The sequence below is a fragment of the Gymnoscopelus microlampas genome (genome assembly GCF_963454915.1).
Source record: "Gymnoscopelus microlampas genome assembly, chromosome: 7".
Lineage (NCBI taxonomy): Eukaryota > Metazoa > Chordata > Actinopteri > Myctophiformes > Myctophidae > Gymnoscopelus > Gymnoscopelus microlampas.
The window spans coordinates 27,005,790-27,032,651 of NC_139944.1; the positions used below are offsets into that span (position 1 = coordinate 27,005,790).

At 44.0% G+C, this 26,862-nt stretch overlaps 1 protein-coding gene across 2 annotated transcripts in view; it reads left to right on the top strand.

The window, feature by feature from the left end:
* Nucleotides 1–26,862, top strand: part of slc12a5a (solute carrier family 12 member 5a) — a gene marked incomplete at its 5' end in the record, with an annotated part of 121,439 nt that overhangs the window by 75,698 nt on the left and 18,879 nt on the right. For both annotated transcript variants that reach the window (XM_084061516.1, XM_084061517.1), the window contains 10 exons: nucleotides 11,904–11,958; nucleotides 14,697–14,827; nucleotides 17,776–18,023; nucleotides 18,668–18,879; nucleotides 20,225–20,392; nucleotides 21,503–21,601; nucleotides 22,345–22,402; nucleotides 22,802–22,976; nucleotides 23,315–23,433; nucleotides 26,466–26,564. In XM_084061516.1, coding sequence (XP_083917642.1) covers nucleotides 11,904–11,958; nucleotides 14,697–14,827; nucleotides 17,776–18,023; nucleotides 18,668–18,879; nucleotides 20,225–20,392; nucleotides 21,503–21,601; nucleotides 22,345–22,402; nucleotides 22,802–22,976; nucleotides 23,315–23,433; nucleotides 26,466–26,564 — 1,364 coding nt within the window. The remainder of the gene's footprint in view (nucleotides 1–11,903; nucleotides 11,959–14,696; nucleotides 14,828–17,775; nucleotides 18,024–18,667; nucleotides 18,880–20,224; nucleotides 20,393–21,502; nucleotides 21,602–22,344; nucleotides 22,403–22,801; nucleotides 22,977–23,314; nucleotides 23,434–26,465; nucleotides 26,565–26,862) is intronic.

A 26,862-nucleotide genomic window follows, 5' to 3' on the forward strand; every position in this document is an offset into this window, starting at 1 on the left:
CTTCCGGCGAACGGAAACGGTATGAAACGGACGCGAAACGGTCGCGAACGGACATGTGTGTATGTACCCACTGCTGCACATTGGGGAAGAGGAGGGTGCGGGGGCAGGAGCACAGATCGGTGAACCAGTGGGATCCGACGGATTCTCTCTCCAGAGATTTTGAACCCGCCCCTCTAGACCAGATATCAGACGTGCTAGGGCAGCCTACTTCGACACTAACTCTGGGGGAGCCCGGGCTCCATCCGGCCGCTCTACCAGCCACTCCACTGCCGCACATGTACAGTATCTTAATCCATTGTATGTGTCTGTCCATGGGTCTGTGGGGGGGGGGGGGTGTAGGCATCGGCCTCCCTGTTTGGCACGTTTGTGCCGCTGTGCCAATATAAGTGGTGGCGTGCACAATAGATCTTCTGACGACATCAAGGATCCAATGGGTACTCTGACAACAAGTACAACGGGTATTGCATAAATGGGCAGGGAATGCATTCCCAACTTGCATCATTCCTGAGTAAGCTGGTGCCCGTTTATAAATAACAAATTGATTGTAATATCTAACGTTATTAGTACCGAGGAAACGGGTACTGGACTGGGGACTGTAACAACAGGTACAGGATACTTCTCCCTTAAATCTTTTTTTGATTGATTGTTTTTCCATCAGAGCCTTAATTTGAATCAACAGCAAACTCTTTTATTCACTCTGCTCCATCAGGTATGGTAATTTACAAGTGCGTAGGAGTTACTTGAAGATCAAAGATGAGCATAAAAAGGATCATGCAAATATCACACCACTTTCTCCCTCTCATATGTTAATGGTTATAGCTATTACTGGACCCAGGTAAAAATCTCTGCCTCTAACTACAAATATAATATGATTATGGAGTGTGTGTGTGTGTGTGTGTGTGTGTGTGTGTGTGTGTGTGTGTGTGTGTGTGTGTGTGTGTGTGTGTGTGTGTGTGTGTGTGTGTGTGTGTGTGTGTGTGTGTGTGTGTGTGTGTGTGTGTGTGTCTGGTGAGGGGCTGGTTCAAACTTAATACCCATTCCACCCGCTCCATCCTCTTTCAGCCCATCAGGGAGGGTGGTTTGGGCGTACCGAATATAGAATGGGTTTACACCGCTACCAGAACCAGCCACCTCATCAACATGCTCAACAATGATGATCCTACGGTCAGAGAAATGGCCCGTGAATCACTCATTCAACATCTGCAGCGACGCAAAGTAACACCCGCGATGGATAATGAGCCGCAATTCCTTGGATTCAGGACGAAGGGAAATGGAAAACTGGACATTAAAGCGACAGGATTTGGTGTGCGGTCCGATTGGATGGACTTAAACGACCTGTGCCATCGTTCGGGATTGGAGCTAAAGTGGGCGGCGCCCGATGGAACAGCTGTGGCGATCAATAACCGCATCGTCACAGATCCGCTCGTTTATGCACGCGCGATCTACCAGCAGGACGGTGTTGAGCTGTCAATCAAATCCGCGACTGCGAGAGCCTCCATTCTGGGAGTGAATCGATCTCACAGTGCACAGCACTGGACCAGCCTGAAGCTACAGGGGAAACTGGCTTTTATTCCTTTTGCAAATCACTCACTGTCCCATTCTGTCCTCTCAAATAACACTATTGGTGAGGACATTCTAATCTTCACCATTAAAGCACGTCTACAAGTGCTGCCGACCAAGTTTAACTTGGCAACCTGGTATCCATCACAACATGACCCACACTGTATTCTACACCCAGTACCACATGACAAAGAGACAGTCGCACACATCTTAAATGGCTGCAGCCACTATAAAGGACTGTACATTGCCAGACATGATCGTCTGGTGGATCTGGTCTCAGACAGAATCAGAGAAGTACAGGAAAGGACAACAAAAATGTATAAACACAGTACTGTAAAACTAGACTGGTTTGATCACAATGACACACATGTCAATTCACTGCAAGATATTCCAAATACCCCAGATATTGTGTTCATTAATGAAATGAGAAAAAACGTTACTATCTTCGAAATAGGCTGCCCATTTGATTTGTATATGGACATTTGTTTTACATCCAAACGTATGAAATATCAACCTTTGGTGGAACGTATTATGGCCTTGGGATATAACTGTCAACTTATTGTCCTTGTGTTTGGGAGTCTGGGCCACGTCCACAAACTTGTGCTCCGCGGCATGCAATTAGGTGGATTGCAAAAGACAAATGCAAAAAAGTTGGCTAAATACTGTTCTGTCTCAGCTATTATGGGCAGTCTGTCTATCTGGAGAAGGCGATGTTTCATTTACCCTTGAGTGGCAAAAAAAAAAAAAAAAAAAAACTGTTGAATCTCTGTATATAGTATGTCATCAATTCGTTATCTTTTTTTTCCTCTGTGTGTTAAGCATGTGCAGCAGTTGTATCTGGTTTGCCCGTATAATGTGACCTTCTTCTGATCAATGTTTGGATCTATCATGTATTGCGCTTTTTGTGCAGATCCAAATAAAAGAATTCAAATGTGTGTCTCATATCACGATATCGCTATAATATTGATATTTGCCCATCGCTACTTTCAGTGCCCATGGGTTATGATGCCACTTTCACTTGACTTCAGTTTCAGTATGCTATTCCCAAATGCACAACACCCAATTCACACTGGAGCCTTTACCAACAGCCATGATTTTGTTACATATTGTTAGTAGTTAATTGCTGTATCCAGCCTGTTCCATTGAGATGCACCTATGTAAGTAAGAATATCCCTTTCTAACAAGACTTTGAAATGTGTACTGGCATACATACTGGCTCAAGCAAAAACATTTGTTATTTAAATATTGGGACCTCTTCCCTTGGGAAAATTAATATGAAACTATGATGGCTAGATACAACACTATGATGCTAATACCACCACTGGTATAGAAAAAGACTCACTTTCTGTGTTACGCACCTTGTTTCCAAATCCCAGCCCTGTAGGTACTTCTGTCCATAAAATTAAAACAACACTGCAATGCCCCTTCCTCTAGCACGACATTAGCAGCTACACCAAAGTGTATATCCCCTCAGTACGGTGACTTGTATGTTGGACTGACAAGCTGTCACCCCCCCCCCCCCCACCCCGCCCACACACACACACACACACACACACACACACACACACACACCCTCCACACCGCCTATTTACTTTGTCACCAGTGCCAAGGGATGTGAGTGGCTGTTTTAGTGCGATTGTGTTTGACTAGTGTGATTGTCAGTATACGATACTGCAGTGCACCTCCACAGTGCCTCTAACATGATAGCTTTTCTGCACTGGCTAAACGAGACAATGGAATGCACTTATTTGTTCCCTATAGACACCATTATATTGAAAACATGTCAACACGCTGCACATCAACAGCAAGGCGTCCTCTCTAGGCATTAGGATGCAGTCCACATGCAAATTCCTTTTTGGATTTAAATTATCAATAGATGGAACAATGTCCGCACCCAGGTAAAAAGGCCACATATGATCTCTGCCTCTAACTACAAATAACATATGATTATGGAGTGTGTGTGTGTGTGTGCCTGCCTGCCTGCCTGCATGCGCGTGTGCGTGCGTGCGTGCGCGCGTGCATGCGAGCGCGCGCGAGAGAGAGAGAGAGAGAGAGAGAGATACCATGACTTACCATTTAAATCCAAGCTTGATGTTTTATTCATACATATGCAAGCTACCACCGTGCATAGAGCAGTGGTTCTCAAACGGCGTGCCGTGAGACAGGTCCAAGTGTGCCTGAGGATGTTGTGACAACCACACATTATTATTGCAACTTTGTGTGCACTCATTTTCCGATACATGCAGAGGCAATCTCTATACCCTAAAATTACCTATTTAAGAGTTTTCAACCTGGCATCCCTATTTTGGGCATGTCGTTATATAGGTAAGAAATTGTATTAAAAATGGACGTGCCCACTGGTATGCCATGGGCACAAAACGTTTGAAAACCACTGGCATAGTGCGTGCGCGCGTGCATGCGAGCGCGCGCGAGAGAGAGAGAGAGAGAGAGAGAGATACCATGACTTACCATTTAAATCCAAGCTTGTAATGTAGGACTTATAATTGTCACTTAATGCATTGAAGACTCCTTCTGGATTTCTCATCATCTGTCAGTCATACCATGGTTTATAATCTGGTGTTTACATGAACATTGCCCTTTCTCGTCTGTGTGGGAGAACGGCATCTCTCAAGTCCTCTGTGCTCCATTGCTTTTTGCCTTTTGCCCACCCCTCCCCTGTGGTTTGTATTACGCATAGGGACTGAGATGTATGTTTTCACGTCAGTGTGTTTGTGCAGCCTAGATTTTCCTGTAGCAGAGAGTGTATTTATAGAACAGCCCCCTCAAATCCTTACCGTATCTAACTGGCCTGCACAAACACACAGGCGGAATGCCTTGCAATGATCCTCCCTCTGACAGAATATAGAGGGCTCAGGATCAGTCAACACGATACTGTAGTTGTTTTTTAATACTATAAATACCGCCCTGAATTAGAGCCCTAATTATAATGCATGCTAACAGTTATAGTTTTCAGATTTTTTGGAAAATAAGTTATTGTGTGCAAGCCTCAGCGCCCAAGAAAAAATAAGGTATTAGCCTACAAGTAATTGTCATCAATGGTGTGATGTTTATAAAAACCTAAGTGGAACTGTACAAGGACCGAAAAACTGAGATCAAAGCTGGTTCGGCATCAGCAGAAAGGAAAGTCATGCAAACGCACCACTACCATACAAATTGGTTAAAATGGCGTTTTACTCATTAAAATAAGTTCCGGATTATAGCTGTTAAGCTCTTGGCTTCTCACACGCATGCATGCATGCATGCACGATTGCATGCATGTATGAGCACACGCACGCAAGATCGCGCGCACGCACACACACACACACACACACACACACACACATTTCCTATCAGCCCCACGCAGCTCAGTGTGGAGCCCTGAGGCAATGGACTCGACTGTGATCACTGTGTGAGAAGCCTGCCTCCCCCCTCTCCTCCTGAGTTTCTTACATAACTCATAACCAGCCAGTGCTCCAGGGGCTGCCATTGCCACGCAGCACGCATCTGTGTCGAGTGTGTTTGTGTGTGTGTGTGTGTGTGTGTGTGTGTGTGTGTATTTGCGAAGACTTGAGAAGGAGTGATTCCCCCACCTGAGTGGAATCCACAGGACCGTGATGAGAGTAAAAGGAATCAGACACTGTACGGTTTAAGCATTCTACCATGTTTTATTCATACATATGCAAGCTACCACCGTGCATAGAGCAGTGGTTCTCAAACGGCGTGCCGTGAGACAGGTCCAAGTGTGCCTGAGGATGTTGTGACAACCACACATTATTATTGCAACTTTGTGTGCACTCATTTTCCGATACATGCAGAGGCAATCTCTATACCCTAAAATTACCTATTTAAGAGTTTTCAACCTGGCATCCCTATTTTGGGCATGTCGTTATATAGGTAAGAAATTGTATTAAAAATGGACGTGCCCACTGGTATGCCATGGGCACAAAACGTTTGAAAACCACTGGCATAGACGATCAATGACAGAGAACTATTTCATGGGATGCCAGTTCTGAGCATTGTGTATCTGTGGCCCCATCATCTTCCCTCGCTGATGGAACGTTTCGACGCAAGCCTCGACAAGCCGCTCTGCTGGCAAGCATTCAGAGAATCATTAGAACATGATGTGCTTTTCATGTTGTTGGCTTGAAAATCAGTTGTCCTATGGACATTTACACAGTCGTGATGCATCGTACCATTAAACTCCATGACCAACCAAATAGTATTATGTTGGACGCACCACTGGTGAGAGAAAGAAGGGAGCGAGAGGTAGCGGTCTCCGTGACCGTGCTTGTAAGCCCCATCTATTGCAGGACGATCAAAGTGCAAAACGCACGCGACACTGATGTGTATTTTTAGCGTGTTTAATGTATAATGAATGTGGGCTTGTCACTGAGCTAAAATGAGGTTTAATATTCAAGATGGAAATGCGCATCGCGTTATTCGCCTCTCTCATTACTTCCAGGTCCCAAATCCCAAACGCCCCGAGTGAATGGGTGGTCTGCATTCTCTGTCGTGACTCATTTAAATGCTAAGGATGTTTTTCTCCCTTGATCTCTCTCGCTTGGTCCTCACCGCTGTCACTTCCTCAATTCCTCCATCTGATTTCTCTTTTGCCATCTATCTCATTATTATTTTCCCTCTCTCTTTCTCTGACAATAGAAACAAGCCCCAAGGGATATTTACGTTATCCTTTTTAACAATCATTGTAAACCGTACCTCTGCACAATTTGCAAACTGTTAATAAAGTATTCCATCAATCAATCAAAATGAATCTATTCTTTAGATGTCCTCCACCTCTCTCCAGTCTGACTGTATCTCCCTCTCCACTATTCAGCTTAGGTATCTCCATCATCCAATATATTTATTTGACCATGGGTGTCCGAAAGGAAAGATCACCTCTGTTCTCCTTCCTCTGACACCGTTGCATCCACAGTTTGCATTCCACAGGGATTCAAAGTGATAAACGGCACAACTCAAAATAGACTTATTTTGTGTGTGGATTTGAGACGTTTGTGCTTGACAGAACCTTGTCGCATTTATGTAATGAAGCATGCTAATGAAGTATGTGCTCAGGGCTGGGTGAAAGCTCCTATGCTGTCAGAACCAATTTATGCTCTACTCTGAGGTCTGCCCAAGGCCATGGTAAAGTTTTGGCTGTGACTTTAACAAACAAATCCATGTCACGGACCCACAACATGGATCTACCTTGCAAACGGTTCTCAAGTCAGAGGTGCTGTTACAGTTCCACCAGGCTCTGAGTACCACTTAAGGAGTTCATAATCCGGATTGCTGAGGTCACACAACAGAAAATGCTGTAATCTTATGCTGCTGGTAGATCCCCTCCATGCAAAGACCAAGTTGAAGTACTTTATCTCAACCCAGCCTCCAAAACAAGAGGCCTTCCCATGGCCCTGTCTTCCTTTAGACACTACTCGATTATCCATATGGTGGCCAACATGCAGCCAAGTGGGCCAACAACCTCCTGATGTTCTCCACCAGCATTGTCTCCCTCTTGGGCAGGGAGCAATTCCTTGCCGTTTACCTCTCCACCGGTGTCATCTCCACCATGGTAAGCTACATGTGTAGCACAGCCACCGGACGGCTGCATCAGGTGCTGTCACAACAGTTCTGGCGTTGTTCTGTACAAAGGGGCCATGAAGCTGAGCTAGGAATCATTCTCCCTCCCTTGGTCACTTTTTCTGCAGAAAATGCTTTGAAAGCTCTTGTTGCCACAGATGTACAGTAGCAGGACTTATTTTGCACGTATTTTTGCGATTGCGTTTTATTGATCATGCAGCTCGAATCGGTGGAGCTGAGCGTGGTATATGCAGAATATGGTCACGAGCTGATCTGGAGAAAGAGGGGACCTCTTGTAAAGCTTTGGCATACCATGCGGTCTGGTGGAAGCAGGTCAGGAAGCGGACCCCAATAGTGGTGCAGAGCCCAGACCGTAAAATAAGGAGTGATCTGGTGCCATGGTACAGGGAGATCTTCGAGGCCTTCACACCTAGTGGTGTAATCCAGATGTTCACAGTTGAGTGATAGCAGTTTTGAATTCTAAAATCCCATGTAAAAACCCTTAATCCTCAACCAATTCAACCACTGACTTGCAGTAAGTGAACTTGAGTTCATCTCACACATTTCCTATTCACAACATTGCTGAATTGAATGAATTGCATTAATGTCTCTTTGAGCATAAGAAAATGTGTATTCAAAGGCATAAAAGTTCATATTAGTGTGTACATTTGTGTGCAGCTGAGCAATGTTATCAATGATGAGGCTTGGATTGATATATTCTATAACTATTAACACCATTATTTACAATATAAAATGTAGGCATTTATGTACGTACAAGTGCTAAATGGGAATAAGCAGAGTGAGCATAAGCTGAGCTCTAGAGTCTATCTCATATGTAAACTGTCTGCTCTTTTGCCTCATATGGACTAGACAGATGGCAAGGTGACGTAATCTGGCACACTTGGGGGGCCAGAGGCCATTTGGGTACATGTGGGCTTGAAGGCCCGTATAGGCTGACACTGAATGAACACCATCTTTAAGGGGGAGAGGCACTATCAACATATTACGATGCTTTTTTGCAGTACTAATGTCCATTTTTACATGTATTATTTATTTCAATACGTGTAGCCATTTTGAGTTTTATATTGTATTTCTTGTAGATGTTTCTAGCACTTGTTTTATGCTGCCGTACATGTATGTACGTAGGGAGATCAGATTCCCTGGCTGTGCTACAAATTAATCTTATATAATAAGGTTGACCTTGACTTCTACCTTAACAGGTGTATAGCTAGACTACACTAGACCCACAAACTCTCAAATCATCCCAGTAGGAGCTTAGCTGCACTCCCTGAAAGTGGGACAATAAAACAGGCCATAGGGCCTGGGTTAGTGGGAAATAAGATGCACCACATGCTGCCCAAAAACAGAGGAAAAAGCTAGGACACTGCTTTCATACTATCCCTCCAACTGGGAAATGATTCAGACATGAGGTCAATGGGTAGTTATAGGCTCTCTGGGCCAGTGACTGACTCTCAGATTAGACGGAGATTGGATCTAGGCTACCTGACATCCAGAGCATGATGCAACAACATGAACACTTTCATTATAGCCAGTTTTCTCCCTGATATGACCTGCAAACAGGTCAGTGGAGAATGGAAGAGACCCACTGTGTGTTCCACTGACAGTAGCTGATTCATGACATTTGTTAAAGTCACCAGCTCCCACTGGCACCCAGGGAGTCATGTGATCTAAATATGGGACACGGTTAGGTAAAGTGACCAAATGGGGAGACACAGAAAATCTCATCCCCACAGTTTACAGGACGTCCACTATACAGGCAGCCAGTCACAACAAAAGGACAGCCAGTAAAGTGACGTCCAGACGGTGGAAAACTAACATACATATCCACAAACCGACCTGACGTCTCACTTGCTAGTGACAAAGTGGAAGCGGGGAGATTATACGAAGACGTGGGTAAGATGTTATCAAACCAAACCAAACCAAATGTGTGGGAGGGAAATTCTGCGATTGGATCATGGAGTGTTTATACATAACAAGATTACTACATACCATATTCTTACTCAATACTTAGAATATGAATAAACTGTAACCATGAATACATATTTGAAATTAGGTAAACTTAGCGGTCTTCCTGCATCATTTTATCAATTTATCATACACCTGTGTGTGTGTGTGTGTGTGTGTGTGTGTGTGTGTGTGTGTGTGTGTGTGTGTGTGCGCGTGCGCGTGCATGTTTGTGCGTGCACGCGTGGGTGCGTACAGTGCCTTAAACTACCTCTGTGTGGCTGCTGCCCACATCAGATAAAACACTTAAACAATTACTGCCTTATCTGCAGCAGTAGAAGGGCCCATGGCCTTTTTATGACCAGATTAGAGGCCTGTCCCACTCAGCCCTTACTCTAGTAGCCAGTGTCGTCTAGCCCTGCAGGCGACACTAACCACATTACCCTATAGTGCAGTGGTTCCCACATCTGGTTCATATAGGACCGTACGAATTACGGACCTATAGGCCAAAATTTCCACTTGCACCCAAGACATTAAAGAAATGTAGTGGGTAGATTACCATGAATCTTGAGGGAGAGCGAGTGCATTCTCCGGCAGCGGCAGCAGCCGCGGCGTTGCCGGTAACTGCCGACTACAACCGCGGCAGTGTTTCCTCTGTGAATCTTGCTGAGTGTGTTCATGCTCCCCATATAATGAACCTTAATTATTTGAGTGACCTTATGACCTTCCCTCTAGCCTAGCACCACCCTCAGGCCATGTCACACATGATTTCTCATAATTTATAAGCAGGCTAGGACCATAAAGAGCTACACAATTTAGGGGGCTGCGAGCGGCGTTTTTAGACGTGGGGCCATTTTGGCGAACCGGTATGAAGTGCAGTCAGCAGGTGGCGACAGATGGTTGGTATTTTCCAGTCTGGAGTACCCATGGCAAAGGCGAGGTGGGCTGGATTAGGCGTAATGTATCATCAGTGGATACAATCATGACAAATAATCCAAACGTAATTTCTGCCAAGAGTAAACTGATGGATGTCTTTGTGTGGGAGGTGAGGAGTCGGTGATGTAAAATTATCATGGGTAGAAATAACAAATGTCTGACATTGGTACTGTACGCGGACGGACGGACACAAAAAATGACTGCTGTGCAGATGTCCACCTAGGAGGCCTGTGTGTCCACGTGTACCTGTCTGCGTGACCTGTCCATGACAAATGGTGTGTGTAAAATGGGGCTCACACTCTGAATGTGCAGTGAAAGTCGGAGGGATGGGGAGAGGGAGGGAGAGCATGGGAGGGAGAGAGGGAGAGCCTATTTCAACCACGCAATAACCTGGCCAATGCTAGCTACAAAGCCTGAACATGCTGATCGAAGCGACGTGTTTAAGTCTGCTGAAAAAATCTGTGGAATAGCTGGTCCAAGCAGGTGGCCGTGGTCCTGGTTGACCTCAAAATTGCCAATCCACCTGCCCCGAAGTAGGGCCCTTGGTTTTATTTCCAAATACACATGTGATCAGGAAACAAAAAGTATGAATACCTTCTAAAGTTTAGAATCTAAACAGTGACTACAACATAGAGGCAAAACAAACAAACCCAAGAAAGTAATATGATAGTAATAAACAATGATAGAAAATGATACGGCAAAAGAGAAACTAGTTCTGCCAGTGTAACATGATTCACAGAGTAAAAAACAAACAAATGAAGCCAAAAAGATATTGTTTTCACCAGCCTACGCTCTCTCTCTCTCTCTCTCTCTCTCTCTCTCTCTCTCTCTCTGCCACTCCATTTCATGTTACTCACTGTGTCTGTCATTCTGTATCACTGAATAGTAGAAACTCAACGAAAGCATTTGAATAAATGATGAGGTCTGTTCTCCGCTGTACTCGTACGGCCTCCTTATACGCGTGACCCTTTCCTCTCCAGGGTTGTGAATGAAGGCTAGCTGTGGGTCTTATGGATGGCCAGTGCTCTCCGCTGTTTCAAGCAACCCTGTTGCATATTTCTTCCAGCCCCTTCCTTTTCCACTCATTACTGGAGGAGGTACAGTCCCCAGGGGGACATTGACATGCTCTGTGGGAGCTGTGACCTGCGTCTGGCTGTCTGAATGCTCACTGACAGCTGCTGACAGCCCCGATGGCTTTATTGTTTATCTGAACCACAGCAGCCAGCCACTCAGCTATGTGATTGAACTGTAGCGCTTGCTGACGGTATCCTCACTTACCCTTGGCCCTTGGCATATGCATTTATGCTACTTTTCCCTTGTTGCCTAGTTTTTGGCTAGAGCTTGTAGATCTGCTATTTTCGCTGAATGTTTGCCCCAGAATGGGTATGCTTGTGTTAAAGTGGCTAGTAAAATCCTCAGCGCTAATTAAATTCTGAGATTTGGTTACATTTGTACACTCTCAGAGTTAAAAATGGATACATACATTTAAAAAAGGCTAAGTTAACACTGGATTTTACTGTGTTAACCTGTTTCTGTCTGCTTATAACTATGTTATTAATGCTACTTTTCCCTTGCGGCCTAGTTTTTGGCTACAAAAACAACCTCAGGAATGAATGATGTTGTATCCTATCTTAATTTATTCTTGATATACGTGAACGAGAGATACACAAGCACGCACACAGAGATTTGTGAATGAAAACAGAAGGATAATCAATCTAGAAAATATTTGTATTTACATAATGTATTTTCTGTCAGAGCTTGTGGAAACTGACAAAATTAACTGTCACAAATAACTGACACAATCTAACTTTGCAATTTCTCTCCTTCTCTACATCCCCTCTCTCTCTCTCTCTCTCTCTCTCTAGACCATGCTGACTGCTATCTCCATGAGTGCCATCGCCACCAATGGAGTAGTGCCAGGTGGGTGAGCAGGCGCTGGCACCATGCAGCTTTCACCGCTTGAGACTCCTAAATTCCTATTTCCACTGATTACTTTTGGCAGAGTTTGTCAGACACTCTGTGGTCGCCCCAGAGACACCAAAATAGTATCATTTCCAAAGCCTGTTTATGTATACTGACGTATGGAAACGTCTATATTGTAAATATTGGAAGCACATAGTAAAAGTGTTTAAATACCCTGACATAATACAAATGTGCTGTAAGTTGGTCTACATTGTGGGAGGCAGTGGCTCGGGAGCTAGAGCGGCCGTCTTTTAATCGATTGTCTCCCGGTCCCATCCCCAGCTCCTCCTGGCTGCGTGTGGAAGTGTCCTTGAGCAAGTTACCGTTACTTCCCCCCAGCAGCTTGGCACCTTGCATGGTTGCATTATTTGAATGTGACTGATTGTGAGTTTGTATGACGTGTTTACCGTGCTTAACCACTTAAACGCTATATACCTTTTGTTGACCGACGTCCCCCAAGGCTCTATGCTTAGTCCCCTCCTTTTTTTCCCTCTACACCAAGGGCCGTGTCTTGCCTTACCCTTTATACCTAAACGTTTTTGCCATTTTTTACTGCTTTGAAAAGCATTTTAAAATAGTTCAAATGGCCGATCTACATCGACACGTTGTGAGCTTGTGGTTCGACTATTTGAACTATTTTGAAATGTTTTTCAAAATAGTATATAAAAAAAAGGTTTCGGCACAAGGGGTAAGGCAGTAAGATAGGACTCCATCTCTTCGGCAAACATAGCTGATCTACATGTGTCACATTGCAACACGCGCAGCTTGTAGATCTAGCTATTTTCGCTGAATGTTTGTCCCAGAATGGGGATGCTCATGTTAAAGTGGCCAGTAAAATCCTCAGCGCTAATACAATTCTGAGAGTGTACATTTGGTTGCATTTGTACACATTGGTTAAAAATGGATACATACATTTTAAAAAGGATAAATTAACACTGTGGATTTTACTGCGTTAACCTGTTTCTGTCTGCATATAACTATGTGCTTCCAGTACGTACTGCACTGTTAGACACATGCACATTACTAGTCAGCTATATTTATATGATTACATTGCTTCGTAGTAATCATGGCCTGTGTCTCGGCAGTTGATTTGAGTAGAGCACGGGGGGTCACAGGAAATTACAGGTTTGTATTTACAGTAAGTGTGGGACTGAGAGCGGCGCGATACCGTTATAATGGCTTCCGTTCTGCTCTCAAAGTGCTGATGAAGTCCCGATGATTGGAAGCACACTTCGGACAAATTGGCGCCGTGTCAGAGCTGCAAATAACAGACAGTAGGGTCCAATAATAGAAACTCAAATTAAAGATCCGATTGTTTCACAAAAATGAAAATGATTAACTACTTAAACACCAGCATCCGTATTGTGGGAAAAGCTTTCTCTGAAAATAGCAGATCGGCTATTTGCAGAGAAAGCTTTCCCCACCATAACAGGAAACAGAAATGACACAAGTATTGAGCCGTGAGGGGGCCCATATGGGGTTTAAGTGGTTAAACTTCACTGATATGCAGTCTGATGTATGAAAATTAAGGATTGTGAGTGTTAAATTGAAGTTAAGAAGTATAAGTATAAGAAAGAAGAAAGGGGAAAGGGAGACCTTTGTAAATCCTGCGGGGGGAATTCAGTTTCTGCTTCACCCAGCTGATGGCCGCTCAGGTGGTCATGATGAACAGTTGTGGGGGAGCTGTTAGGGGTTCAGTGCCTTGCTCAGGGACACTTCCACACATAGAACAGGGGGTCAGGAGGCAACCCGGAGACCTTCTGCTTGCTAGTCCACATGTCAACGTTTTAAAATGTTTCATGAATGAATGCCCTGTCATACCACAGTGTCACATGAAGGTAGCAAAAAGAAGCAGATCTACAAGCTCAGAACGGGTCGCGGTGTGACACATTCTGAGCTTGTAGATTGGCTATTTCTGCTATTTTTTTATTTGAATCCTGAAAAGTAACAGGTTTGGACATACGGTATGAGGTTCCCACTCGACAGCAACGATATCTGATATAGATATGTATGTAGATACAGTACATACATACTGGATAATGAAACACAACACGATGCATGTACTGTATGATTCTGAAAGCGTTGCACCAAAAGTCTGATTTATATACTTAGCTGTGAGCGGGTGTCACGCACCGAAAATAACTGATCCATTTTCGCTGTGTGACACCCGCTCGCAACTAAGTACTGTATAAATCAGGCTTAATCCATTCAATCCGGGAACGCATCTCTGTCATTTTAGATGAAGACTCCCTTGGCTATTCAAAAATATCAGATATACAAGCTCATGGCGCTCATGGTGCCGCGCTATGAGCTTGTAGATCTGCAAATCTTTGAATATATATATTTTTTAAGCGAATATTTGTAAAATATTTTGTTCCAGGGACAGAGGCAAAGATTTGAGTTAAAAATGAATATATATATATGTATTCAAAGATTTGCACAAATGTTCTACAAGTGCATAGCGCTATGAGCTTGTAGATCTGCTATTGTTGAATAGCCAAAGTATAAAATAATGGCTATAGCTCAAATCCAAAATGACACAGATGCGTTCCCGTTCTGAATGGGTTAATAAAAGCAATGAATAAATATTAGTTCCCTCCAGACATCTTTTTGAGTTTCATCACCCAGAGCCCTGCACATACATAATGACATCTCTGCATGGTTGCTCATGTTATTGTTATTGTTGTTGTGTTTAGCTGGAGGTTCATACTACATGATCTCCCGTTCGTTGGGCCCTGAGTTTGGTGGTGCGGTGGGCATCTGCTTCTACCTGGGGACCACCTTCGCAGGAGCCATGTATATCCTGGGTGCAATTGAGCTCCTACTGGTGAGTGATAATCTACAGTATCTGTGTATGTACAGTATTCGTGTGTGTGTGTGTGTGTGTGTGTGTGTGTGTGTGTGTGTGTGTGTGTGTGTGTGTGTGTGTGTGAGTGTGAGTGTCAGTGCGCTTGTGAGTGAGTGCGTGCATGCGTGTGTGACTGCACGTGTGTGTGAGTATGAGTGTGCGTGTTCGTGTGCATGCCTGTCTGCTCGTCTGTCTGTCTGTCTGTCTGTCTGTCTGTCTGTCTGTCTGTCTGTCTGTTCTTTCTACTACTTCATGGTGAGGGGGGCCTCTATAGAGTGCACCTCCAAAAGCGCTCTCACTTCTGCCACAAATGTGATTTTTGAACCATATGTCGTAGGAATCTTATTTACCCCCGCAGCTTCCTCGGGTCCTGTAGCAGCTGCAACCCATGACTTACACAGCCCTGGGTAGGCAACCCAGCTTGGCGAAAATATAAGCCTGTGTCTGCAGCACTGGCCATTTTACTATACTGTAGATAGTGTTGGAGCAAATTACCCTTTCTGTTTATTTTGTTTTGTTGTATTTAAATGAATGGTGTGGCCTTGCTAATGATGACGTCATTTCAATCACCGTCAGTGGGGTTGCTATGGTAACAATTATATACCTGGCAGTGGGTGATTGTGGTCAGGTGTGCAATGGGGAAGGCCAAACCAATTTTGAACGTGTTCATGCTGTGCCAGGTCGGCGTTTGCATATCTTTGTGTTAATAGGAGTTTGTCATCTTTATGGGGTTAATAAATGGATTGACATATCCAAAGATACAAGCACTCTCTGGACATTGAATTAATTGACACGTCATTCTAAAGTCAACCCAGTTGCCCCTTGCAGGAGTACATAAAGGTAAAGGATTCTGCATTCAGTACCGTGGACTGTTATTTCTAGGGAGTTAGAACCAAATTAGTAGGCTATTGCTACAACACGTCACTTCTTTGTATTCTCATAGCATTGTTTTTGCTTTAATTATACTGGAGGACAGAGGGGAAGGATGGCATCAGAGATCAAACCAGGGTTGTTGTGGTTATGCAACGCTAGGTACATACCTTTAAGCAAAACTAGGTAGCCTTCTAGTCCTCATGCTTTGCCCTCTAAAGGCTAAAACATGACCACTAAACAAACCAGCAGACCAGCCGCTGGTCAACAAGTGTCACTGATAAAGGTGCTTCCTAACTGTTGTTTTTTGCCTGTCTGCCTGCCTGTCTGTCTGTCTGTCTGTCTGTCTGTCTGTCTGTCTTCTCTCCAAGCCTTCTGCTCACCAGCCTCATGCCCTTTGAAGATATTTTCCAAATCTTGTTGATGAAATACAGAGATGTTCTTTCTGGGTCGTCCGTACCCCCTCCGTCTGTCCTTTTATTTTATACTTCTCCCTCAGTTTTTTCTCCTCATGCCGCAGTGAGCGCCGGGCAATTATGCAAATTCTGCGTTAGGAAGAGATCAAGACAGTCGCTGAGTAACGAGACCATCGCTTGAATTGCTCTCATCAATTTGGTCCACTGTTATCTGAATACGCACACATGCATGCACACACACACACACACACACACACACACACACACACACACACACACACACACACACACACACACACACACACACACACACACACACACACACACACACACACACACGCGCTGCCGCCTTCTTATTGTCCTTCTGGATCCTGCCATTGGGTATTCAGAGTTTGATCATGCCTAGAGGTTAATTCTGTCTTCTGGGTCAAAGCTGGCTTAGTTTCCATTGTGAAATAACAATCCCCACAGAATTGTAGGGAAGGGATCTGGAGAAGGCTGATTTGAATATGTTTTATCCACGCACGCAGTCCGCGCACGCACACACACACATACACACACAAACGGATGCTATTTTTAGATGAGCAATGAGCATGAGAGGTTCACATTGAAGTGGGAGCTAGTCTTGCTCAGTGATGAGTTGTTCTTAACCCTGATTTACACTTAGTTGCACGCCAGTGTCGCACACCGAAAACAGCAGTTCCACAAGCTCACTGCAACGCGTCTTGGACTTGCGGATCAGCGGATCATTTCGGTGTGCGACATGATGCGCAACCAAGTATAACTCAGCCGTCAGCGTCAGCTCGGTTCCGACAGCCAAACCGTAGCACTGAGTCATGACGTTCCTCCTTCTGCTTGTTATGCTTGAAATCGTTTCAAGTTCTTTATTTTCGAAACGATTTTCCACCATTGTTTGGCTGGAAAACCAAGCTAGGCTGTTGGCTTTCCTTTCAACCCACCCAGCAGTCAGCCCAGACTCTGATACATCAGATACTGATGGACCAATTAGTGGGTTTTACGATTTCACAAATGACAGCGCTATTTTTATTCCAGGCCCGTGATAAAACGGTAGTAATGTTAATTCTTTTGGAATATTAATAGCGCGCTTGAGTGGTTCAATTACACAGGGAGCCGTGATGGGCTTGTTGATGGGAGAATCACAATCTCTGTTTTCACACTTGATCAAGTTGACCCTTCTGTCTCTCACCCCTTCTTGCACCCCCCCCCCTCCTCTCTCTGTCTCCCGCTCTCTCTGTATTCCTCCTAATCTCTCTGTTTCTTTTTTCAAGGCTATGTGAAACTTACATAACTTTTGTCCTCTCACTCGATGTCTCTCCCTCGCTCTCTCTGAGTCTTTCGTGTTCCTTCTTCTGTCGTATGTCCTTAGACCTTCAGCTCCATTGCAGCAAGCTGGTCCAATGTGTCATTGTCTTGGTCAATTAAGCCACGATCACCATTTCGTGTTCCTCTAAATGGTTCTGTCTTTTCAGCCTAAAGTGAATCAAACATCACTTGTACCCCTCTTGTACCCATCATACCCACCCTCCCTCTCTGTCACTCTCTGTCACTCTCTCTCTCTCTCTCTCTCTCTCTCTCTCTCTCTCTCTCTCTCTCTCTCTCTGTCTGCCATCACTCATCCAGATCTACATAGCGCCCAAGGCAGCCATCTTCCCCCTGGAAGGCTTGGAGGGTGCTGAGGCGGAAGCGGCCCTGCTGAACAACATGCGTGTGTACGGCACTATCTTGCTCACGCTCATGGCTACGGTGGTGTTCGTCGGGGTGAAGTACGTCAACAAGCTGGCCCTGATTTTCCTGGCTTGCGTCATCCTTTCCATCCTGGCAGTCTTCGCCGGGGTCATCAAGACCGGAATTGACCCTCCCGACTTCCCGTAAGGATGAGCATGCGACCACACCTTGCCGGGTTACTCAGCCAATGAAAGGCATAAAGCCACATACACACACACATACAGTAGTCAGTGTCAATTTAACCACCTAATGCAAACCCTAAAGTTTATACTGTGTTGACTGGGGTCCCCCCCAGGAGTCTGTATACTTGGTCCTTTCCTTTCTTCCCTCGACCAAATATGCTCCAAAAACAGCAGATCTACAAGCTCACAACACCAGGCTTTCCACACAGAGAAAAGTCTGGTTTTCATTCCAAACTGACCCGTGTGATACGCCTACTCAACAACCCAAAAATGTGTTTTGTTTGTGTGTTCCGGTGTTCCGGCGCCGCATTGTTTTTGTTCCCCCACATAATGCAAATCATGCGTGGGTTCCGGCCGCCTGATGAAGCCAAAGTTATATCCGCTCTAGACTGGATCAGAAAACCGAAAAAGGAGTTGATCCCAGTCTAACCCCCACACACACACACACACACACAATCACGCACGCACGCACGCACGCACGCACGCACGCACGCACGCACGCACGCACACACACACATGCACGTTCCATTCAGCAGCACTCAGAGAACAATTAAGGTGTGTGCTCCCTCACACACATAGACATTTTGTGCTCTTCTTCTCTGCAGCGTGTGTTTACTGGGGAACCGCACGCTGGTGTGGAAGAAGTTTGACGTGTGCGCCAAGACCATTGAGCAGGCCAACGGAACCATCACCACCCAGCTGTGGAGCATGTTCTGTGACTCCCCCTTCCTGAACGCAACCTGCGACAAGTACTTTGAGCAGAACAACGTGACCCGGGCACAGGGGATCCCCGGGATCACCAGTGGAATCCTTAAAGGTTAGTCAATCCTGTTAGTGTTCTTAGTTAAAGGGATTCTCTGTCACGGTCCGCTCCTCGGGCCGTGGACGGTGACCTTATTATTTGGACCTTGTATGCCCTTATGTGGTGTTGGACTCCTAAGGGCTGTTCTTTAGGCCTGTTTAGGCCGTTAATTATGTTCGGCACTCTTGTATTGTAACTCTGTTGCCTTTGCCTTGGTTTTCCATACTCTTGTTTTGTAGTAGTGTTTCCTGTCTACCTTGTTTACTGTTTCCTGTCTTGTCTCACCAGTCCTCTGATTAACATGTCTTGCACCTGTGTCTTAGCCTATCCCTGTGTTGATTGTCAGTTAGTTTCACCTGTGTCCAGTTAACCATGTGTCTATATATACTCCCCTGTTTGTTGAGTCCCTTGTTCGTTCGTAAAAGTAAGTCTCTGTGTTAGTCTCCTCGTAGTCGTATGTTTATTCCTGATCCTCTGATTTGGCTAATAAACCACTCTTGCATTCGATCTACCCTGTGTCTGCTTCGTCCTCTGCCTTTGTCCTGCGCTTGGGTCCTACACCTCCAGATCCTCATTGTGACATTCTCAAACTCTTTGTATCTTTTGTAGTTGCCAGTGTGGGCACGCATATTTCGCTGCTTTACCTACAGTATATGAGTGACAAATAAATGATTATAAATAAGACTGGATTGAAACATCACTCTTTGTTGATTCGGTAATAAAGTTTTTCAAAGAGCTATAGCGTACAGCTCTACTGCTCTGTGATCTGAGTGACAAATAAAACCTTTATTGATTCTTGACACACGTAAATAAACACTCATATTTTGCTTTGATTCTTTCTGTCTCTTCTAATTGTTCCAAGAAGCTAAGTAATGGATTTCCACTTTGTAATGTAAACCATAGACTCACAATTAAGGGATATGTAGTTATTTGCAGGTTAGTGACAGCTTGCAAGTAATAATGATATTGTCAGTTTCTCTAAATGCCTGGTAGGATAACAAGCTCATTAACTCTCACCGCTGAGAGCACAGTCAGCAAAACAGGCTTAGTAAAGAACATACATAATCAATCCAAAGACAATCAAAACAGATGTTTAGTCTTGTTTTCCCATCAACAATGTTTCCGTATCGCCTTTGTTTGACATATGTAACTCTCTGAATCATTCACGCCTACTGCTTAATTTGTGCGTTGCCGTATGATGGCGTAATGGACTGCAAATAGCAGATCTATGCCTCTGCGGCACATTGTGAGCTTATAGATCGGCAATTTTCAGTCCACGACGCCACCACGCGACAAAGTATAAAACAGGCTTAATTATCCCATTGATTCTCTCTGACTGTCTCACTATCTCACTACCCAGATAACCTGTTTGGAACCTACTATGAGAAAGGTGACCTGATTGCCAAGTTAGACACGGAGTCTGTGGAGGGAATAGACGACCCCCTGACCAACTCTAACCGCTACGTCCTGGCAGACATCACCAGCTTCTTCACCCTGCTGGTTGGCATCTATTTCCCCTCCGTCACAGGTGACTGCTAGAATTACATACTAATGTGATTGACTCTGTCCACAGTTTTTAGAAGTTCTGACTCCACATTGAGCTTCTAAGAAATAGGACTTGTATATGTCTTGTAGCTATGACAGCAACACTCATCCTATCATATCCTTGCACTTAGAATAGACAAGGCGTTCGCCGTTTATCCGTTCGCCTCCTAATGGCACACCAGTGGTGCAATTGGCCCCAAACTTTGCACAAATTTAATGCATACCATGGGAAATCCAACAAGCTACCTTCCATGCTTGCAACTCTCACATTTTCCTTTAAACTTTGATTAAAACACAGATGTTGCCCCTGATGGACGAAATTAGGGGCAATTTCGCTCCACAAGGGGTGCGTGTGTGTGTGCGCGTGCATGCAAGCATGTCTCATTCACTTGTCGTGACCTATAATTCAGGGGTCCAGTATGTGCAGCCACCAGCCGCGATAGGCAAGCTGTGATTACAACCTTCGACTGTATCAGCTGGATCCGATGGATAATCGGACTGATTATTAAGTATAAGGAGGCGCACATAATTTTTTGCAGGCTATACCTGATGTAATGCCAGCTAGCCTCCTAGCTAGCATTAGCACAATCGTCTCCTCATCTCTGCTCATAGTCATACAACTAAAAGATGACAGTTAGGAGGAGGCCCTGCCATATATACAAATACATGACCAAATGTAGGTGACTGGGTGAGGTAACCAGAACAGTGGGCCCCTGACAACAACACTGCCCACAATTTTTTAAAGTATTTATTATGACATCAGGGATCTCCATATATGCCCATAAAAGGGACATGGACTGACAGATACAGAGATATCCATATATGCCTATAAAAGGGACAAGGACTGACAGATACAGAGATCTCCATATATGGGCATAAAGGGACAAGGACTGACAGATACAGAGATCTCCATATATGGGCATATCAGTTGGATCACCGGTGCAACGTAAGTGTGAGGGCCGCGTAGCGGCCTGAACTCTAGATCTAACCCTAAACCGAACCTCTAGTCTCCCCCTTATTAGTGGTGTGACCTCTGCTATCTTTGTCTGTCTGTCTGTCTGTCTGTCTGTCTCTCTGCTGTCTCTCTGCTCAGGCATCATGGCTGGTTCCAACCGCTCTGGGGACCTGCGTGATGCCCAGAAGTCCATCCCCATTGGAACTATTGCGGCCATCACCACCACCTCCATTGTCTGTATCCTACTCACTACTGCCCCCTCTGGGATACATGGAGTTATTGCGTAGACAGTTAAGAGAATTCTGTAGGTGTAACATAATAGTATAACACTGGTTGTTTTAAAATAGTAGTAACAAGGTGTTGTGTGAATATGAAGCTTTTCCAGTGAACAGGTTAATTACACTAGAATAAGGTCATTGTAAAACAGGTAATGTTTTGTTCTTTAGTATGCATTTGAATTAGATGGATCTATTTTGACTCTGGCTGTCAGGCTACGCCAGCTTTCTATCACTCATTTGATGTGTTTTGTTATCAACTTGGTGCACCGCCAATAGCGGCCAGAGCAGATTTGTTCCCTAAGTACAATTGATCCCTAATAAAGCCTTGGATCAGTGACAAAGCTATCATAATAGAGTTTCTGAGAAAACTCAGACAAAACAAGACATCCACCCTTTGGAGAAAAAAAAGAAGAAGCATAACCTTCAGTCTAATTTACACTCTGTTGTATGGCTGCGCCGCTATCTGTGAAAGTCACAGAAAGATAATCCTAAGCAGATATCAAATAACAAAACAGCATTATCAGATATACATAAGGTATTTACTATTTAATTAAATAAAAATAAGGAATACCTCAGTCTCTTGTGCAAGTAAGAGCAGCAGATCAAATATGTATTGGAGTATATTAACAGTCATATTATACATGGCGACAGGGCTCAGCACATGTTTAGCAGCCTATCATTTCCTGATCTAGAAATCCTAAGATATGGCCAGTGTGGTCCTGTTTGGTGCTTGCATCGAGGGGGTGGTTCTCAGAGACAAGTAAGTCTAACGCATGTCTATCTGCATTCAGACCACCAGTAGCTCTGTTCCCATACAAGTGGTTTCTAGCTGAATTACGATTTTAGGAAACAAGTCACAATGGAAACACTTTTGTTGAATAATGGTGACATGAACTCCTGTAATAATTTGTCCCACAGGTGTGTATTAAGGTACACCATTTTTGCCCTTTAGAACAGCTCACACATAACCTACATGTGTTCATCTTTTGAAAAGTTCTGTTATTACAACAGTTGGAAACATACAGTAAGCAATAACAAACCAAAAAAGAAATATTTTAGCACTCACAGGATCCTTGATATGAGTCATACGGTAAATATGAGCATGCTTACATGTTCCTGTTGTTACTAACTGCTCGGCCTGTTTGCCTCTCTGCCTCAGGTTTGGAGAAGGAGTCAATGGGAACCTGGTGATTGGCACGTTGGCGTGGCCATCGCCGTGGGTAATCGTGATCGGCTCCTTTTTCTCCACCTGCGGGGCAGGCCTTCAGAGTTTGACAGGTGCTCCTCGTCTGATGCAGGCTATTGCCAAGGATGGCATCGTGCCGGCACTACGGGTCAGTCTGCATGTCTCACAGACTGATTGGTTTATTCACCATCACCACTGCACCACTGCTCCTTTGTCCTGTTGTCAGGACATGCGAGGACAAATTATACAATGTACATCTCCTGTATGTACTTTATCCTCCCTGTGATTATTACTGTGACAAGCCCTTTGGTTTTGTTTTTTGGCCTCTCCGGCACATTACATTACATTTTGTTGTTTCTGTTTTCTCTTCACATGATGATAATGATGATGTATTGTAGCATTTGTCTTTCCTTTTTACCATATATTTTAATTATGGGCAATAAAATAAAATAAAAATGCAACTAAATTACTGTGTTGTCTCTCCAGATCTTTGGCCATGCAAAGGCCAATGGTGAGCCCACTTGGTCTCTGCTGCTGACAGCCTGCATCTGTGAGATTGGCATCATCATTGCCTCCCTGGATGCAGTGGCCCCCATCCTCTCCATGTGAGCACTGAATTATCTCTATGGTATTTCTCTTTTAGTGTTATCTATACTCTATTAACAAGCCCAACAGTGGGTGATTGTAAGACATTGGGCCCGATTCACTAAGCTGTTTACTCCCATATTCTGAACGTACCGGCATTTATATGAAAAGTCCTACGTTAGGTGTCTGATTCATCAATCTATTTATGTCGGTCTATTTTGTGGGAGGTCCGCTATTTATCACCTCTGCTCGGAGGCATGACTTATGGGACCAAAGCTTGCGTATATGTCATTAGAATGCCTTATTCTTCATACAAAATCAATTGCAATCGTGCCAAACCTCAAATAAAATATTTATGTGCCCAACATTTGTCAACACAACACAAAAGAAAGAAAACATAATGTCAAACGATTTTTGTATGCATATTATAGACGTAATAATAAAAATTGCAAATTCAACCAATTTTTACATCTGTTCAGTTGACGCATTTAGAGCTGAATTATTAGGCGTGTTTGTCGTTTTTGCAAGTGTGGCCACAGTTTCGCCTATTGAACTATTAATTTATAATATTGACCACATCACATGAACGCAGTCTTACCTTAAGAGGATACAGTATAGATGAAATCTAGCTGCCTGTGTCCATTACTGTATGTAGGATGTCAGACAGTGGAGGGTTTGTTCAAAGGACAGATTCCCCTCAGTAGGCTAATCAATAAAGCTCTGATAAAAAAAATCGGATATTGGCGGATTCCTGAATAATCTTTTTTACCTCGGCAAAGGTGAGTGAGCAATTGTTCAGTAAGGGCTTATATAATATCCATTCCAAGTTGTATTAGCCTTTGCTCCTGAGGTTGAACTTTATAAATTAACTTCTTATTCTCATTACACGCTATTACTTTATTAACGTGCAGTGGATCTATCGTGTGAGGGACTCTCCCCTGCCAAAATAAGCTGATCTAAGTTGTCAAGGCGGTGCGTACAGACACGTTGTCAGCTTGTAGATCTGTCCATTTTGAAGCGTGATGGCGTTTATGGTCTCACGTTAGAGTTCTCGGTTGCCTTTTATGGTGTTAAATGGGGCGTGGATGATCTACACGGGAGCGCGCTCGTGACTGTCAGGCAACAATGAGCTACAGCCGCGATACACACAAATGAAGGCTGTACACGCCGTTTGGTCAATCGCATGTGAGATTGTGCTAATCAAAAATACACCCTCCTTTAGTAACTTTATTTACACGTTATTTACGACCAGCTTAGTGAATCGGGCCCATTGTGTTTACATCAGTCAGGACACTTTCGTCTAGACCATTTATTGCAATGATATTGCATTGTACTTGGCGGTGTGGCTCTACTCCTGTGATGCTCCAGACCAATCTGCGCAAGCCTGGCACAGACTCTATGATGGCAAACTCCCAAAGGAAGGTCTACAGATACACACTTATTACATGGACAGTATCAGTGACGTTGTTATGTGTCCTGTGTCCTTGTTGCAATAAGATATGCAAGGATGCAGTAATCACACTATCACGCACCGATTTCCTAATGTTACATTGTGAACAACAAGTCTGTCTTGAAACCGTAGAAATAAATATAAGAAAACCTTGCTGTTGCCACTGCTGTGCCAACATTCCGGTGCTTTCTGTGTGATCTTTAATCAGTAATGTTAAACAGACATCTGCCTTTCTAGAAATGTTTTCCACTGCTTCATGATTTCCTAGTTGCCTCAGCCATTAAAAACTATAGTAGAATCTTAATTAGGGTTAAAATGTAGAATGCCAAGTCACATTTCCCCCTTAACATGCCACTTGTTTTAATGTTATTAATTTAGAATGTACCGGAGATGGCCAGAAACATTGAACAAATTCAACAGGATAAGTTTATGTAAATATTGTGGCTCTGACCCAAGTAGAGTGGTTGGGCTTTCACTACTACTGACGGTGGCACCACGCTGTGGTAAAAAAAAGAAAAACACTGTGCGTCCCATATTATGTTGCTACAACCACTATTTTGTTTGAATATACGACTACTAGTATAAAAAACTAATAGAATACACAAATCACTTGGTTGAGGTGCTGGGTTGGAAAGTATCATGAAGAGAAAGAATAAACACTCATCTGCTCCAATGTGATTTAATGACAACGTTTCGAGCCAAGGCTCGTCATCAGGTCACACTCGAGATTTTGACCCGATGAAGAGCCTTGGCTCAAAACGTTGTCATTAAATCACATTGGAGCAGATGAGTGTGCAGGTTTATTCTTTATATTCACGTAGACTAGTATGCCATGCTGATGTGAAATTTGTTTAACGTTATTGTTCGCAAATTAAGTGTTCAGATTTGGGATACGAGTGCTACAAGTTGTCAAAAACTCTTTAATTGGGGACCAACACAATTTCCCTGGGACCCACTTCAACTTGTGGGTCCCGGGGACACACTACATTGAAAACCTAACATCACGGCATGATAACAAACAATAGACATATGAACCCCTCATAGGGCAGAACCTAAAGATACTTAGTAAAAGAATGATCTTCTTGCTATACATATAAACTCACGTTGCTACTGCAGGTGGAGGCTGGGGAGTTGGAGGGGTTTTGTGGTAGCCTACCGACAAGCTATGCTGAGCATGTAAGAGGGAGTGATGGTCTGCTTAAAACCCTTGAAACGCTTGTAGGCTGATTGTAGATTGTTCTCCTGTTCAGGTTAAAAACTACAGCAGATTAAAAACCTGACAAGCTAGTAAGCAACAGCTTACTAATAAAACTAATAACATTTATAATTGGTGTGTTCGATTTAGGTGTGCCCAGAGCTACAAGCCCACAAGCTTGTGCCAGATTGTAGATCTGCTATTTTCAGCTGGGAGATTTGGTGTAGAGGGAAATAAGGAGGGGACCAAGTGTAGACCACTCTTGGGAGCCCCGGTCAACTAGGGTTTAAGTTTTGTTAAACCTGACTTGACTGATGCAGCCAGCAACATACATGTTTTCAGTTGAAAATATGTTATATTTGTCGAGCGACACTAAAGACTGTTGTGTTTCGTCGTGTGTCCTACAGGTTTTTCCTGATGTGCTACATGTTTGTGAACCTGGCCTGTGCCTTGCAGACCCTACTGAGGACCCCCAACTGGAGACCCCGCTTCAAGTTCTACCACTGGTCTGTTCAACATGTTACACAGCTAAACCCAAGAAAATGAAACACTGCCACCCTAGCATCCCCATTCTGTGGATAACATTCATACAACCTTGTTGTCTGGCTATTTTTGACGAAGATATATAGGGTGGTTTCGGAAATACAGTACTGAGCGCACTGGCTAATACAAACTAATAGGCGAGTGCGCTCCGGTGCGCAATTTCCGAACACACCCTTAGTGTGGAGCGAAAAAAGGAGTGGGCCTAGTCTAGAGCTCTTTGGGAATTATGTCAACTAAGTATAGGGTTTAATTGGTGTTAAT